The 17,388-nt window shown below is 51.4% G+C and overlaps 1 protein-coding gene across 1 annotated transcript in view; it reads left to right on the top strand.

The window, feature by feature from the left end:
* Window positions 1–17,388, top strand: part of ATP9A (ATPase phospholipid transporting 9A (putative)) — a 109,915-nt gene that overhangs the window by 87,551 nt on the left and 4,976 nt on the right. Inside the window, exons 16-24 of the mRNA XM_015597142.2 lie at window positions 1,084–1,176; window positions 2,443–2,526; window positions 3,968–4,138; window positions 7,299–7,397; window positions 9,438–9,527; window positions 9,635–9,779; window positions 10,561–10,625; window positions 13,301–13,456; window positions 16,300–16,364. Of these exons, the coding sequence (XP_015452628.2) occupies window positions 1,084–1,176; window positions 2,443–2,526; window positions 3,968–4,138; window positions 7,299–7,397; window positions 9,438–9,527; window positions 9,635–9,779; window positions 10,561–10,625; window positions 13,301–13,456; window positions 16,300–16,364 (968 nt within the window). The remainder of the gene's footprint in view (window positions 1–1,083; window positions 1,177–2,442; window positions 2,527–3,967; window positions 4,139–7,298; window positions 7,398–9,437; window positions 9,528–9,634; window positions 9,780–10,560; window positions 10,626–13,300; window positions 13,457–16,299; window positions 16,365–17,388) is intronic.

Below are 17,388 nucleotides of genomic sequence, written 5' to 3'. Positions count from 1 at the left end.
TCTACCCACTAGTTGCCAGCACCCCCCTCCCCCCCAGGTCGTGACAACCAAAAATGTGTTCAGGCATTGCCACATATCCCCTGGGGGACAAAATCGCCCCATTGAGAACCTCTCGGTTGATCAGTCTTGTTGTCCACATACAATGTGACTAAGGGACTTGTGGAGTTACTGTCACCCAAACAGGAATGATTACGCTACGTAAGCATCTTCTGTGTACCTGGCCCTTTGTGCTCTACGTAGGTGACCTCTTGCAAGCCACAAAAACCTATGCGATAAGACTTTTTAGTATCCCTGTTTTCCCAATGGGGAAACTGAGGTTTAGAGAAAAGAAGTAGCTTGTCCAGTGGGGAATCAGCCAGGAGCTGGTGCCGGGTCCAAGCATTTGATGCCTGTGCAGTGGTTTTACCCGCTCCCCAGAAAATTTGGTCAGTGCGAACTGAAAATCTGGGTCCTCTGATCTCTAGGCTAAGTTCTCAGGTACACATAGGGGTTTGGAATTACCTAGATCAGCAAGTTCTTAACTAAGAGTTTGCCTCTCAGGGGACATTTGTTAATGTCTAGAGACATTTCGTTTGCCACATTTTGTTTGACGGGTGCCGCTGGCATCTAGTGGGTAGAGGGCCAGGGATGCTGCAAAATATCATCCAAGGCACAGGCTGGCCCCCACGGCAGAGAATGCTCCAGCCAAATGTTCGTGGTGCCAGGGCTGAGAAGCCCTGGTCTAGATAATTATCTTCTTGCCCATTTCCTTTGGGCGGACCACAGTGTGGTGATACCGACGGTCCAATACATCGACGGAAAGTTATCTGAGAGCGTGGCGGTCCATCACTGTAAAAACAGATCCTAAACACTTTTGATCTTGCTTTCACAATTAAACAATCGTTTGAATGCTTTGCGTTTTCTTCTGTTTTCTGCGGCCTTTGCCCCGGAGTGAAGGTTCCCCCTCTCGCTTTTTATCTCTGGCCGAGAGAAAAGACATCGCCGTCCGCTAAGAACGCTGTGATTACCGTCTGTCGTGGGGCGTGGGCACCGGAGCAGAGTGGGGTTCCTCTTGGTTATTCGTGCCTTCCTGCCCCTCTCTAGGATGAATCCACTGGGGAAATCACGTTCTACATGAAGGGGGCGGACGTCGTCATGGCCGGCATCGTGCGGTACAATGACTGGCTAGAGGAAGAGGTGAGTGTGATCCGGAGAGGGAAACCCAGGCCTCGGTGGCACGTTCTGGAGGTGTCCCCTTGCACGGGGTGGTGAGGTGCGTCTCTGTATTCGTTATTTGCAGCGACATAACACATCACCCCAAAACATTGTGGCTTAGCATAACACACATTTATTTCTCGTAATTGCTGTGGGCCAGGAATCTGGGCACAGTTTGCCTGGGTCGTCCACTCAGGGTCTCTCGTGGGCCACGGTCAAGCTGTCAGCTGGGGCTGGGGTCTCATCTGAAGACTCAGCGGGGGTGGGACCCACATCCAGCTCACTCAGTGGTCGTGCACAGGATTCGGCTGTTTGGCCGTTCGGCTGGAGGCCACCACATCCCTTGCCACGTGTGCCTCTGCATAGGCCATCTTACCGTGTGGCAGCTGACTCTGTCAGAGTGAGCAAACGAGGGAGCGGGAAAGGGCGAACAGACAGAAGTCACCTGTTCTCAAAGGTGACCGCCCCTCGCCTTCACCACGTTCAGTTGGGAGAAAGTCACTAGGTCCGGCACACACTCGAGGGAGGTGATTATACAAGGGTGTGGGTGCCGGGAGGTGGGGATCGTTGGGGGCCACCACGTCACAGGCCGCCCGTCTCGGTCTGTGACCCAAGGAGTCTGCAGCAGCAGGGAGGGCGCAAGCTCTCAGGTCTGTCAGGCCGTTTACATTTCATCTCTGAGCTCCCAGTGGGCAGTTCACGTGTTGCATTCCAGTAACATTATATTTTCACTTAGGGAGTTTGCAAACCCCAGTGCCCACTAGGGCCAGGCAGGTACCTTGAATAAATGAAAACTGGCCGGGACGGGTTTTCCGACAGGGTCGCACTTTGTGTGTTCCACGTGTTGGCTTCTCCACTCGACAGCTATGCTTTCTGGGAGCACAGGGGAAGCAGCCGCATTGCAGCCATCATCGATGGTCGTTATTTGGGAACACTTTTGTCAGAGGTGCAATGTCTCCACCAAGCCTGAAATTCAGCTTTGTCTGTGCAATCTTACAATGTTGACTTAAATTTCGGAACGCACGCTGTGCCGGTCACAGACGACGGCATGGAGGCCGTGCTTGGCCCGCAGCTGCCACGCGCAGCCTCCCCTGCAGGGGGTTTTCCCAGGGAAGACTGCTTTAGGGGACAGTGACGTTCTGATCTGCCACCTCGCTGGCCCCTTGGGAGGGGCCTGTCCCCTTGGGCTCCAGCCGGGGGCTTGGGGGCCCTCAGGTGACCGTCCGCTGACCGCGATCTTCTTTTCAGTGTGGAAATATGGCACGAGAAGGGCTTCGGGTGCTCGTGGTGGCGAAGAAGTCTCTAGCCGAGGAGCAGTATCAGGACTTCGAAGTGAGTGGTTCTGTGGCCGTTCCAGCATCCTCTCAGCCCCGCCCACCTCCCCGACGTCCCCCTCCCGTTTCCCCCTGCTCACTGGGCTCCAGCCATGCTGACATCGTTCCGGAGGGCGCTGGGTTCACGTTTGCCGCGGGGCCTTTGTACTTGCTCTTCGCTCTGCCCGGACGGAACTCACTGTTCCCGGACAGAGCTCCACGGCCCACTCCCTCGCTTCCTTTGGCTCGCAGCTCAAATGCCGCCGCCTCCGAGAAGTCTTCCTGGACTCCCCATCCCAGGCAGCCCCACCTTATCACTCTTTACCCATTACCCCGTTTAACTTTCTTCATTACACTTATCAACGTCTGTAATGACCTTGCGTGTGTGTGTGTGTGTGTGTGTGTGTGTGTGTGTGTGTGTGTATGTGTGTGTGTGTGTGTAACGTTCTTAATCTCTTTTCTGGAATAAAATCTTTTTGAGAGCGGACACTTTGTCATTCTGCTTGGCTCTTGTATGGCCAATGTGTAGGATAGCCATTGGCACATAGTATACCTTCTGGAAAATTTGAAATGAATCACCCTCTTGGAGACCTGATTTTCTTAAAGCTGTAAAATATTGATGGAGTTGAACTAAATCTTTGACTTTCACAGCCAAGGATAAGTACGTCTTCTTTACTGTCATTTTGTCCCATAGATTTTGTGTCCCCTGAGGGGAAGGGTCCTTGTGGTGTCCCCAGTCCTGGCATAAAGCCAGAGGCAGGAGGAACGGAGAGGTGAGAGGGGGGGACAGGCCTGGGGCCCTTGTCCTGCTCCACCCAGAGGGACCGCCCTTGGGTCTGCCTCTTCTCCGCGTTTGAGTTCTTCGTAAAGTTTTATTTAACAGGATTTCTAGCCCTGATCAATTCTACCTCCCTTTCCATTTTAAAGGCATAAGTTCTTGTCAGCCCATTGGGGGGTTTTGATTTTCATCGAGGTCTTTGCCAGCAGGCTAGAGAAGGATGAGCACAGGGGTCGGGTGGACGGTCTGCAGAAGTGGGACTTGTGTTCATGGAAAGCAGTGGTCAAGGGTTCTTGGTTACGAGGCGTGTGTTTTGTGTGGGAGGATCTACTGGTTTTCTTGATCTTGACTTCCCAATCCTTGCAGCAGCCCAACGAGGTTGGGACTGTTGTTGCTGCTTCATGGATGAAAACAGTTGAGGCTCAGAGAAGTTAAGTGACTTTCTGGAAGTTGCCGGCAGGTGACTGTCAAACTGAGGGTGGAACGCGGCTCTATTCAGCTCCAGGGTCTGGGCTGATGCACTTGGAAGGAGGCCAGAAGCCCCGTCTCGCCCCGTTGAGCCCCCCCTCCCACGTGCCATGTTGGGGTCAGGCACAGCCCATTCCACTCTCCATGTCAGTCAGTCAGCCAGCCTCGTTCCTCCCCACCCTAAGCTGTGACCGTGTCCCCTGGTGTGTCCCAGGCCCGCTATGTCCAGGCCAAGCTGAGTGTGCACGACCGCTCTCTCAAAGTGGCCACGGTGATCGAGAGCCTGGAGATGGAGATGGAGCTGCTGTGCCTGACGGGCGTGGAGGACCAGCTGCAGGCGGACGTGAGGCCCACTCTGGAGATCTTGAGGAATGCGGGCATCAAGGTAGGGTGACCTGCCTACGACCCGGCTGCCACATGACTGGCCACACGGAAATGAGTTCCGGAATTAGACCAGTTCTCTCTCTAGCAGAGTGTAAAAATGAGAGGGGAGGGTGGTGGACGTTGTTGTAGAGGGAGCCAGGAGTGCGGGGGCCATGTCTGTGGCCCTGTCTCACTTCCTGCCCTGAAGTCTCGCATGTTTGCTGTCACTGGCCATCTCCCCCACCGGGCCGAGCTCCATGAAGGCAGGACTGCATGTGTCTCCTTATCCCTCAGTACTAAGCCACGTCCAGCATGCTTAGGGTGTTCGTTGTATTCCTGTTGAGTGACCGGCCAGCCAGCTGTCTTTCTTTTGGTCTGGGTGAATGAGTGACCACCCCACGGAGTGGCTGCCTGCCCCAACGAACTGCCATATTTATATTTATATTTATGTTTATGTTTATGTTTATGTTTATATTTATTTAATCTACATCTACATCTACATTCATCTACATCTACATCTACATCAACATCTACATCCTATATCCTACATCCAACATTCAACATCCAACATCTAACATCATCCAACATCATCCAGCATCATCCAACATCATCCAACATCCAACATCCAACATCATCCAACATCCAACATCCAGCAACATCCAGCATACAAGATCCTCCAACATCCAACATCCAGCATCCAGCATCATCCAACATCCAACATCATCCAACATCCAACATCATCTAACATCCAACATCCAACTTCCAACATCCAGCATCAACATCCAACATCATCCAGCATCCAACATCCAACTTCCAACATCCAACATCATCCAACATCCAACATCCAACATCCAACATCATTCAACATCCAACATCATCCAACATCATCCAAAATCCAATATCATCCAACATCCAACATCATCCACATCATCCAACATCCATCATCCAACATCCAACATCATCCAACATCCAACGTCATCCAACATCCAACGTCATCCAACATCCCACATCCAACATCCAACATCCAACTTCTAACATCCAACATCCAACATCATCCAACATCCAACATCCAACATCATCCAACTTCCAACATCCAACGTCATCCAACATCCACCATCCAACATCCAACCTCCAACCTCCAACATCCAACACAACACAACGTCCAACATCCACATCCACATCCACATCCACATCTACTCTACTATTTGGGGCCCCAAAATATGCATCCACTCATTTAATGGGGAGAGACCAGGAGAGGGCGCCGGGGAGCAGGCTCCACATTAGTGGGCCGTGGCACAGGATCAGCTGGCTCCTTGGCTCCAAGCTCCTGAAACCCTGTTCCTGCACGTTTGCCACCTGCCTCCGCCTCAGAGCAGCTCTCGCTGCACCCTTGGGCCTGCATTTGGCAAAAGTCTTGTGAGCGGGGCCATGTGAGCACGCGGATTGGGCCCACCATAATAAAGGAGCTCCACGGAGGTTTGTAAATTGAATGCTGTCATGGACCTTTGGCTCACGGGAAATTGCCAGCGAGATCCCAGTTTTGGGAAAACAGTCTGACCTCAGACGGGCCACTTCCTGTTGCATAGTGGTCTTTAAACTTTGTCGCTGGCCCTTTCTAAGACCTCTCCTCCCGGAGTTTTGGAGATTCCAGCTTCTGCTCCTGACTTGGTCCTGAGAATTTTCTCCTCTTCAAAACGATTCTCTCCCAGTGATGAGCTGTTTTACTGAGCGTGGACTGGACTTCTCTTTCTGGTTTCCCTGGTTACATGGGAGGGGAGGGGGAGTGTGGGGGGCCCAGGTGGTTTGTGATTAGGGTCTAGGGTATGGCCTCTCACAGGCCAGAAGAGGGTAGAACTCGAAAACACCCCACTGCGGCCCCTTTCCAGCTGCAATAGCCAAGGCCGAGCGGGGTGGCCGCACTGCCCAGCTTCTCCCACGGGGACGTGTGGCACCGGGAATGGGGCTCGGGTCTGGGCACTTCTTTCCTATTGTCTCAACGTGGGACACGAGGAGCCATATGGCGTGCTGATGACTTCTGGGGGTTTTCTAGAACCTGAGCCTCCTGGCTCCGTGTTTGGCATGTGCTCTCTCACAGAAAACCCTGAAAACTGGCACCAAACTGGGACCACTTAGAACAGTATTGTTTTTGAGGCCAGATGGGACGTTGAGGGAGAAGGCTCACACGCATTAGGGCCAAACCCAGAGGCAAGGCCCCCAGGTGGGCCTGGGGCCTTCATCCCGGCCACCGTACTGCCTGGGTTTAAGTCCTGCCTCTCCACTGACAAATTCTGTGTCCCTTGGTCAGTGGCCTGGCTCCTCAGTGCTTCCTTTTCTTGCCTCATAAAGTTACGGCGAAGGTAAAACACACTGCGTCTGAGCAGCGCTCGCTGGGCGCCTGGCATGGCGGGCACGTGGGAAGCTGCGTTTTTTTCCTTCCTAGACTTCCTCTCTGCCCAGAGTTCTTTTGTCTGGTGGCTCTAAGGCCCCTCCCTGGTGGGAGCAAAGAGAACAAAGTGCTAAAGGGTAAATCAGCAGAGTACAAAGCATGTTCTATTTAGACTTGGAACACCCGGATTCTGGTTGGGACAGCTGCTAGCAGTGTGGCTTTGGGGCAAGTCACCTACTCTCTCTGAGCCCGCAGCAGTGATGTGCAGAATGATTCGTTAGGAGGTGTAGAAGAACTTGACGTGGTTTTAGAGTCAGGGTTAACCTTCGCGAGATTACACACGGGGCTTCCAGCCACGCAGCGAGACCATCTGTAATGTCACAAGTCAGTGTTTCCTGTCGGACACGGAAGTGACCCCTCATCCCAGCAGGCTTCCCCTTCTTCGAGGTTATTTATTGCTTTAAGAAAAGTTCCCAGAAGGGGGATTATGAGGTCAGAGGCCTCGCTTCATGATATCTCCTGAAGTGTGTGGCCAGACGGTTTTCTGCTTTGTGATTAGGGTCTAAGGTATGAAAAGCATCACACCAGCTTTTGATGCCACCAGCAGTGGTCACTTGGTGTCCTGAAGCCCCTGAACTGGGTGTTTCCTGCGGTGCATGGGGGACAACCATGAGCCTCGAGGAAGTAAATGGGGCATACCAAGTTCAGCTCAATGTTCTTAGAAACTCAGCTGACGTAGGTGACGGGCCGGCCTCAGACACTGACAGAGAGGTCCCCTTTCATGCCGTGATTTCAGGTCTGGATGCTGACGGGGGACAAGCTGGAGACAGCTACGTGCACAGCGAAGAATGCACATCTGGTGACCAGAAACCAGGACATCCACGTGTTTCGGCTGGTAAAGCGTTTTCTGCTCTGGGGTCTCGTGGGGGTGATGCCTCCGTTTGCCCCGTAACCTCATCACCTCGAGTGAACCCCTAACGAGGGGAAGGAGAAGCACAGTGACCACCTCGGGGGAAGCAGGGCTTCCGTCGTTCGTTTGGGTGGAATTAATGACCCAGGTGAAGCTAACGGGCTCCTTCCGGGGGTGGTTCAAGGACACCTCATTACAGCCCGGGGTTAACGCTGCCCTTAACCTGGTGGGAGTCGTGGTCCCTTGAAAAGCTGACGACAGGTAGGATGTGGGTAAGCTCCTACATGCGAAACTGTACCTGTGAGTCCAGGATTCCCTTGAAGTCCTCGGTTAAGGAATAAATTCCAGATCACAGGTGTTGTCCTGTGTGCCCTCCTGAAGGAATACCTCTAGGAGCCTTTAGAAGGAGGTGTGTTGCATGGGCACATGAGAAATTTCCTGCCCTTGTGGCAAGAACTTGTGCCAACCACTGCAGACAGAAGGAGCCACTCCAAGGCCGGAAGCCAGGGGCTGTGACTGGCCTTGCCGAGTTGGGAGGTGAGCACTGGGCACCCAATGGGGCAGGATGCACCTGTCCCATGTATCCGAAATCAGAGCCACTGTGCCAGACAACTACAGGGGCTCTAAATGTTTTGGGAGATCTGCCCCTCACCCCTGCCTTTGGTCCATGGCACACAGAAGTACAGGGGCTCTAAATGTTTTGGGAGATCTGCCCCTCGCCCCTGCCTTTGGTCACAGAAGCTTCAAGAAATCCAGTAGTTTTGGGAACAGCACAAATGGCATTGTGCGGAGAGGCAGATACACTCGACCCTCGTGGATTCTGTATTTGTGCATTCGCCTGCTCACCCTCGGTGCTTTCAGAGTCACTTATGGACAGGTGCGCGTTCCAGCTGAGGTCAGACAAGGTGACGCCCTGCTGTCTCGTTTCAACTCTCATGCTGTACACAAGTGTCCTTTTCACGGTCTACTTAATGCCAGTTTTTCCCTCACTTTCGTGCTTTTTGTTGGCAACTTCGCTGTGTAAAATGGCCCCCAGCACAGGGCTGAAGTTCAGGAGGGTGGCAATGTGCCCCACAGAGATACTATGTGTGTTAGGTGAGCTTCGGTCAGGCATGCGTTCCAGCGCTGCTGGCCATGAGTTCCATCGTAACAAGTCAACAACGTGTATTTTTAAAAGATGCCTTTAAACAGAAACGCATGTAAAACCAGGTTATCTATTGATCACTTGACAAAAATATTGTGACCAGAGGCTGGCAGGAACCTAGCTAGCCCTGTGTGTCCCCGAAGAGCAGTGGTTTACTGTTCACTCATTCAGTGCTCACGGTGACTTTGTAGAATGTGACGATCGCAGATAATGAGAGTCGACTATGTTCTAGAATTCAGGGGTCGCAAGCTGTGGCCCATGTGCTGGCCACCTGTTTTGGTAAATAAAATTTTATTTAAACGCAGATACAGCCATCCGTTTACATACTGTTTGAGGCCACTCAGGCACTACCCCAGCAGAGTCGCGTGGCTGTGACAGACCGTCAGGTGTACGGAGCCTACGGTAGTTAACATCTGGGCCTTTACAGAAAAGCTGGCCGTCCCTGCTGGCTGCCGCTGCCAGCTCCAGGGCGTCCTAGCCGTGCCACTTAGGCAGGCTGCGAGATCTTGTCTTGCTTCCATTCCCTCACGAGTAAAGGGAGCTGTCACTGTTGGGCACCCTGCTGGGTCCTCGCGAGCAGTAAATGGGGACGATCTGTGAGGCACGCTGACCGCAGGGCCTGGCACAGAAGAAGGCGCAGTTGGTTTTAGCTCTTGCTTTTCTTATGTGGGTCACAGCCGTCCTGGCGGAAATGCAAGGTGACGGTTGGTATACGGGCTGTCCCAGTTCCCACAGAATCATAACAGGGTTTGATTTGGCACGGGTGGCAGGGGAGGGGCAGGGTTCCTTGGCCGGCGTGGCCATTGTCTTCACACCAGCTCCAGGAAGCCACTGTTTGTTCCGTGGAGAGCAAGGCCTCCCACACCCGTTTTCTCTTCCAGGTGACCAACCGCGGCGAGGCCCACCTCGAGCTGAATGCCTTCCGCAGGAAGCATGACTGTGCCCTGGTCATCTCTGGGGACTCCCTGGAGGTGGGTACAGGGACCTCGCCAGGCGGGTCCTCCCAGGAGCGCGCCCCTTCCTGCGGGCGTGGGGGACGCGACCTTGGCCAACCCACCCGCCTCGCCGCCCCCAACAGGTTTGCCTCAAGTACTATGAGTACGAGTTCATGGAGCTGGCCTGCCAGTGCCCGGCCGTGGTCTGCTGCCGCTGCGCCCCCACCCAGAAGGCCCAGATCGTGCGCCTGCTCCAGGAACGCACAGGAAAGCTCACCTGTGCCGTCGGTAGGTGGCTGCCAGGCCCTGTCCCCGTGGCGGGCGGGATCCGTTTTCCGTAAGGATGATCGGACCCCGCCGCCGTGTTCTTCGGATTCCCCAGGCTACTTTACTCGGGCCGCGGTGTCCTCCCCACACAGACTTGGCTCTCTTTTTGTTACAACTATTATTTTTACTGTTTCCCTTTGAGGAAGAGTAGGTAAGTGTGCCCGGGGGCTCCTCTCCTTAGCTTGCAGTTCCTCTGCCAGTGACACGGGACGGGACGCAGCACTGAGAGGCGGGGTGAAGACCACACACCGAGGAGCTGGGTCTGGGTTTCGCTCTGCTGATTTTCGCTGGCCGGGTGCCCAGTGGCTTCCTTCCCCCGTCCGAGTCTCAGTCTGCTCATTGGCAGAAAGAAAGGAGTAGTCACAGCGTTTTCCTCCAGGGGTGCGTGCGAGGATTAAACGGGGTGGCATTTAAAAAGTGCTCGTTGCCACAGTGCCCAGTAAACGTTCAAAGGTGCGATGTCCGTCATTGCTGATAAGTGGTGACATGGCGCGGCTCAGAGGCGGGGCTGGGACCCTCAGCCAGTCACCTGGTCCCTGTGACTCAGCTCCTCTGTAAAATAGGAGCCCGATACCGCAGGTCGTGGCGTGGTTAAACGGAGCAGAGCAGAAAAAGCAGTTAGCAAGCATTCGTTGCAGGGAAAACACGTATGATTACGGAACGTCAGAATGAAATGTGGGGGTTCCGTTTCTCGCCTCTCCCCCATCTCCCGGCTTTTCTCTCTGGTCCGTGTGACCCTCAGGTGACGGAGGCAATGACGTCAGCATGATTCAGGAATCCGACTGCGGCGTGGGCGTCGAGGGCAAGGTGAGCACGTGAGGGGAGGCCACCTGTCGCCAAGCGCTTGGAGCGAAGGTGGTAGGTGCTGTGTCGCCGGGCTGGGGGCCACTCTGCTCTACTCGCTAGGGTTTCTCTCTCCTCAAAGACACAGCTTTCGTGCTGCTAGATTAGAAGCGTGAAACAGAAGGAACTGTGCATCCTAATTACCTAGTCTCATGACCTGGAAGTCAGAATCCATTCCGCTGTGTCTTACAGACGAATGTTGACCTCTTGGGAATTGCTGTGCATCCTAATTACCTAGTCTCATGACCTGGAGGTCGGAATCCATTCCTGTGTCTTACAGACGAATGCTGTGTGTGTTGACCTCTTGGGAATCGTAGAAGAAGGTGGCATGGTTTGCCCCTCGCTAAAAGGCCTCGACAGCCACAGTTATTTCTAGTGTGTGTTAAGAGCATAGTTTTTCTGTCTCTTCCCTTGTCAACTGTGTGCTTGCCTCCCGTGGTTTATTCTGCTCGTTCTAAATTTGTGCCGTCTGAAGCAGCGGTCCCCAACCTTTGTGGTATCAGGGACCGGTGCTCTTGTGCTTGCCTCCCGTGGTTTATTCTGCTCGTTCTATATTCGTGCCCTCTGAAGCAGCGGTCCCCAACCTTTGTGGCATCAGGGACCGGTGCTCCTAGGAGAATCTAACGCCCGATGACCTGAGGTGGAGCTGAGGCGGCGATGCTGGTGCTGGGGAGCGGCTGCACATACAGATGAAGCTGTGCTCGCTGGCTGGCCGCTCACCTCCTGCTGTGTGGCCCTAACAGGCCATGGACTGGTGGTCCCCGTCCACGGCCTGGGGGTTGGGGACTCCGGCTCTAAATGAGTCTCGGCGAGAATAGTGGTCACCGACTTCGTTAGAACTGTGTGTAAAATAGGAGCACAGGGGCCCTGAGCGAGGCCCGGGGACGCTCCCTCGTCCATTTCCTTCCACGTCCCCGTGAGTTCGCCTGCTCCGCGGGCCCCTTCCCTTTCCCACCCGCCCTGGTTGTCACATTCTCATCCAACTTGACAGTTTTGTTAACCGATAACTGATCTTTGAATGAGATGTTCAGTCTGACGTCTATATGAGGTTCCTTTAACGGAGGTTTTTAAGATGCACACTTGAGTTTAATAGAATTCTTTACACATTTCTATGTAGAACTGAAACATTTTCCCTTAAAATCACATTCCTTTTTTTTTTTTTTGAGTATAAAAGGAATAAGTAAAAGTCACTGTAAAAAATTAAAACAGTTTAGAAATGGATAAAGTACATCCTTTCTTTTAAATAGCGGCATCAAACTAGTCACATTGATTATTCTTCCAGAATTTTTGCCTGTGCGTATATTATTGGTTACGGGTATGTATATATCATATATATACACACATATAAATATATATACACACACATATCTTACACATGCACATATACAATTTCGTGTACAATTTTAAATTAAAGTCATTATACTATCCATTTTTAATTCAGCTTAAATCTGTGATATTTTGGATTTTTTTCCATGTCAGAACATGTAGATCTCTCATTTTTTTACCTTCCCTCAAACTTTCTATTTTGAAAAATGTCACTCCTTCAGCAAAGCTGAAATAGAACAATGCATTCCTGTCTACTCTTTGCTTTAATTGCTTTAACTTGCTAACATTTGCCACATTCTCTGTCTCCGCCCCCCACCCCCCAAATCAGTTGACAGTCAGTTGCAGATATGGTACCCCTAAATACTTCGGCGTGGACCTCTTAAGAACAAGGGCCATTTTTCTACGCAAGAAACGTTATTTCTCTCTCCAAACGTAATGTCGATATAATAATAATACATAATTTTCACAGTCTCATTTCCTCAGTTGTCCTCAAAATGCTTTTTTAAGGAAAAAAAATCATAGCAACCAGTGAAGGATCACATATTGCATTTATTAGCATGTCTTCGTGTCTCTTTAATCTTCTTTAGAACACTTTTCTCCATCTTTTCTTTTTTTGGGGGAGGAGGAGTGTTTGTAACACCATCGATGTTTTTGAAGCGTTCAGGACAGATGTAGACTGTCCCATGATGTCTCTGTGTCAGAGGGATTTACTGCAGGTTCTGTGTTTTTGGTGTGAGTAGCACCGAAGGGGAGTTTGTGTCTTCCTGTTGTGTCACGTCGGGGGCCCTGATGTCCGTCTGCCCTGCGCGTGGCATCTGTCGTGTACCTTTATATAACTTTACAATTACAAAATTCCATTATATGGTTGCACTATAAATTATTTCCACTTCTGTAAATGTGCAAAGCTGTGTGTTCAGGAAGGTGCCATTTACTACCCTTCACAGCATCTGATTTGCCCCGCTCTGCATTTAACTCTTAAGGAGACCGGGTGCTGTAAAACATCTATCTTTGAATGACTCTTTGCTTCTGATGCACATTATGGAGCGGGCCTTAGCCTCAGGCTTAATACTAGATCCATTTGACCTCCAAATTCTGACTGTGATTCGGAATGTTTTTTATTTAAATAAATTCCTCTTTTTAAAATCAAATTTAGATGGGGACCACCAACTGTGTATAGCTTGAAACCAAAGAGTCTCTTTTTTGAAGTTCTTCAAAGATCTCCTTACAGTGTCTTGCTTTTTCAATTAAAAAAAAAAATGTGTTTGCCTTGACCTCTCGTGCTTCTGACGGTGCCCGATTTCATTGGATTTTAGGAAGGAAAACAGGCTGCCTTGGCCTCGGACTTCTCCATCACTCAGTTCAAGCATCTTGGCCGGCTGCTCATGGTACACGGTCGCAACAGCTACAAGCGCTCGGCCGCCCTCAGCCAGTTCGTGATTCACAGGAGCCTCTGTATCAGCACCATGCAGGTGGGTGTGCAGCTGGCATCTCTACACAGGTGCGCGCGGCCACACTGCAGCTGATGGACCGCAGATTGCATGAGGTCTTTCCTCTCCTAGCAGGTGAAGACCATGTCTGCCGTGTGGAGTGCACGTGGACATCGGCAGCGCTGCCTTTCAGTGCTTGGCACGAAATGGGTGTCACGTAAATGACCAGAGTTGTTATCATTGGGAGCGAATTTTTGTAATTGGCTCGCCAGAGACAAAAAAAAAAACACAGCGTAAAATGCCGAGTGCGTACCGAGTTTTCCACATGCAGAAATAAGGGCCAGCAGAGGGTAACCACAAACGAAGGCTCACTTGCTCTTTCTGAGTGATTTCTAGATGCTGGGTGTCTGGCTAAGTTCACAATACAGTGTCTGGTGCAATCCTCACAGTAGCCTGTGCCCATTTTGCTGGTAGGGAGTCCGAGGCTCAGGGTAAGGAATTGGTTCAGTGTCCCTCAGGGGTTTAGTCTGCTCCGGCACGGGGACTCCTCCCTGTGCCCTTCATCAAGGCCTCGTCCTTGGGTATCTGTGATGCAGAACGGGCTGCAGCAGTTAACTGTGTACTAGCAAGAAGGCTGAAAGGAAGGAAAGAAAACATTTTAGGTGTTGAAAAACTGTCCACTGATTTTCCTCTGTCAGCATTTGGGTGGGGACACCCCCGGAGGCGAGAACATAGGTCCTTGAATGATACCGATTTGTTCAACGTCGTTTCATTATGACGTGTGTTGGTGAGATGCCGTGGGAACTTAACTCCTTTTTAAGCCAATTAGCCTATGGCAAAAATTGGTGTCGGTGTACGTCCTGTTGCTTAAAGTCGCAGAACCTGTCGACAGTGTTGAGTGAGGACTTGCTGTATCCGTGAGACCTTGAGCATGTCGTCTGCTACCCCGGGGTCTCAGTCTTTGCACCTGTGAAACGGGGATGATGAGACCTCCCTTGCCTCTCGAACACGGCTGCTTTGAAAAACAGAGAGTTTTATAAGGGATCAGGTGCTGAAGGCATCCTGACCGTGATGAACAAAAACAAAACAGGATGATATGTAAAATAAGGTGACCTTTTAATTTGCGGGGGAAGTGATTAATCATACGTGAAAGGCAGAAGGCGTGCTAGGCTGCCTTTGAGAATGCATCGGGCAATGCGGCTCTGTGCTCGTGAGAATTCTTCCTCCACTGGCCTCATCCATGCCCTTTGGGGGTGACTGTATGTTTTTAATATCTGCTGCATTTATGAGTGTAGGAGCCTTAAAGTGATTTTCATCAACATGATGTAAATCTAAACAGCTGGTATGGTTCATTATAATTTATGTTAGCTCATCAAACGAACTGGATAGTCCTACGGTTTTAATCACTGGGCAATTAATCAGCTCATCCCTGGGCCGATACGTAAGAGCTGGCCTAGATGAGCTGACTTCTGTAATGCCATGAACATCGATTCAGAAAAAAATATCCCACAAGGAGAAATTGTTCTTTGTCCTGCAGGAAAATGCCCGTGACCCCTGTCCACTGTGCTGAAAATGGCTGGCTGAGCACAAGTCCCCGTTAGCATCGCACCTTGGCATCTGTCTTCGATACATATGGACATAGCGTTTTTATTTTCCCCATCGTCCTCTTTCCAAGATGAAGGCTTTTAACGGTCAGCCCTACCCTTTTAGACAAAGAGGCTCTTGATGTCGATTTGCAAAACTAGACACCAGGCTTTCGACATTGTACACCCATTCTTTCTCTGCAGCGGTCCAGTCTGGATGAAAGGTCATTTGAAAAGTGGCTGTTAACTTTCAATTCTGAAATCACGACCAGGGTGCAGCCACAGCTGCTCATGACCGTGGCCTGGTGCCAAGTGAACACCCCTAACAGGTGATGAGAGGGAGACATTTCTGGTTAGACACCCTTTCTAATCACTGGTCTGCTCAGCCTTCCTCCCCGTGTTCCGTTTTTAAAAAGCCTCCAGATGGCAGTTGTCTCTGGTCTCCCTTTGGTTTTATACTAATAGAAATTAGTCTGGAGACCACTTTCCTTCTGTAGATGTCCAGAGAAGAAAGCAACAGAGCACAGGCCGGATTTGATCGCCCAGCCTATTTCTCACTGCCAATAGCTAATAGATTCCCAATCAGGCAGTAAAGATTTGTAAAGATTTGTAACTACCTTTATTGCTTTTGTCTAATTGCAATTTGTAAAAATTGGAAAAATACTGAAACATGTAGCATAAAAAGTAAAGCCACCTCTGCAACCCCACCGTCCAGGGGAACTGGAATATAGCCTCACGACGCAGGATAGTTTTCCATGTTGGTTTCCCTATGTATGCCAACTTACCAGTTGCACACCCGGAAAGGCAGTAATTCTGACCTCCTAGGAGCGTGGGCTCTGGAGACGGGTGGACTAGAGTCCCAAAGTGCCATTGACATGCTCAGTTTCCCCTTCTGTAGAATGCACGTGACATGAGGACTCAGTCTCGTGAGTGGCTCTGGAGATTCACTGAGCTCATATGCAAAGTGTGGCTGGGTCTAGCTCGTGGAACTTGATTAAATGTTCACAGAGGGTCTGAGAGTGGACTCTGGAGCTCAACTCCTCGAGTGTGACCCCCGGCTCTGTCACTTAGGAGCTGTGTGATCTCGGGCAAGTCACCTAGCCTCTCTGTGCCTTTCGGTTCTCATCTATCCAATGGGGACGATGACAGTACCTCCTTCCTAGGGTTGTGTGAGGCCGAGCGCACTTGTGACAGTGCGGGTGTAGAGGAAGTGCTCCGTATGTGTTGGGTGCCGTTTGTATGGACATAAACGTAGGGCTTTTGTCCCGATTCTGGGTAACACCTTCTTCCTCCTCGGCACAGGCTGTCTTCTCCTCCGTGTTTTACTTCGCCTCCGTTCCTCTCTACCAAGGATTCCTCATCATCGGGTAAGGAAATCCAGGCAAGGCATTACTTTTTTTTTATGAAACGTCCCTAAAATGCCGCAGAAAAGAGAAGAAACCTTGTGTAAAGACCCATCAGTCCCCACGTCGCCAGTCGAGGCAGATCCAGCCATGCAGTTTAGAACCTTCTTGAATAAATGTTTTTGAACTGCCGAGCCTGTAACCACGTTGAGGAAGTGGAGGCCAGCAAGCTTGTGGTCCACAGCACTTGGCCATTTGTACCTGGTATGGGAGAAACGCCCACGAGAGTCAGAGACTATTGGCTAATTGACAACCAAAGCAGGATCAAAGGTTCATGGACTCAGCGATCCCCTTGGGTCTTAGAAAAAGAGAAAGGGGGTCTGAAAAGTAGCCTCCTTGGGTGGCTGACCGCAGTAGAACGTCCTGCTGTCAGGTCTCTGGGATGGGCCGGAGCCTTGTTCTCTCACCAAATCCCCCTGAGAGCTTGACTGCCATGTGCCACTGACCCGTTAGGGTGTCACTTGGACATCTGCTGCCATCCAGCCCACCCCCACTCCTCACCTGGAATGTATGGTGCTCCCTTTGACCTTGTCCGAGAATGCACTCAGTCTCTGCATCACCCAGGTAGGCGGGGCTTGGTTACCACCTGCCCTAGGTAGAGACGCATTTGGAGTGCGCTCCTGGTTATGAAGAGGCCCGGAACGTTCAACTGGCCACCCGGGGGACAGTCTTACAAAGCACATCCTCCATCTTCTTATGTTTCAACCATTCAACCTGAGAGGAGGCGCTGGAATTCTGCCTGTTTCTAATTAGAAGAACGGACGGTCCTTTGTCAGGTTCTGGAAGAGTGAACAAAACATGGCTGAACATAGTCAGGGGTCCCCTGAGCCGTGTGCCACCTGGCCTTCCATGCCCTGGTCCCCTGTTCCCTCTCGGTTCTCATCTCCTCTCTCTCCTCCTCCCACTCAGCTCCGGCCACTCTGGCCGCCTTGCTTTCTTCCAACAGGACAGACACATTCCCGCCTCTGGGGCTGTGCGCTCACTGTTC

The sequence above is a fragment of the Pteropus alecto genome, unplaced genomic scaffold (assembly GCF_000325575.1).
Source record: "Pteropus alecto unplaced genomic scaffold, ASM32557v1 scaffold45, whole genome shotgun sequence".
NCBI classification, from domain to species: Eukaryota; Metazoa; Chordata; class Mammalia; order Chiroptera; family Pteropodidae; genus Pteropus; species Pteropus alecto.
The sequence above is the reverse complement of the archived record's forward strand: the minus strand, read 5'-3'. Positions and strand labels throughout refer to the sequence as shown.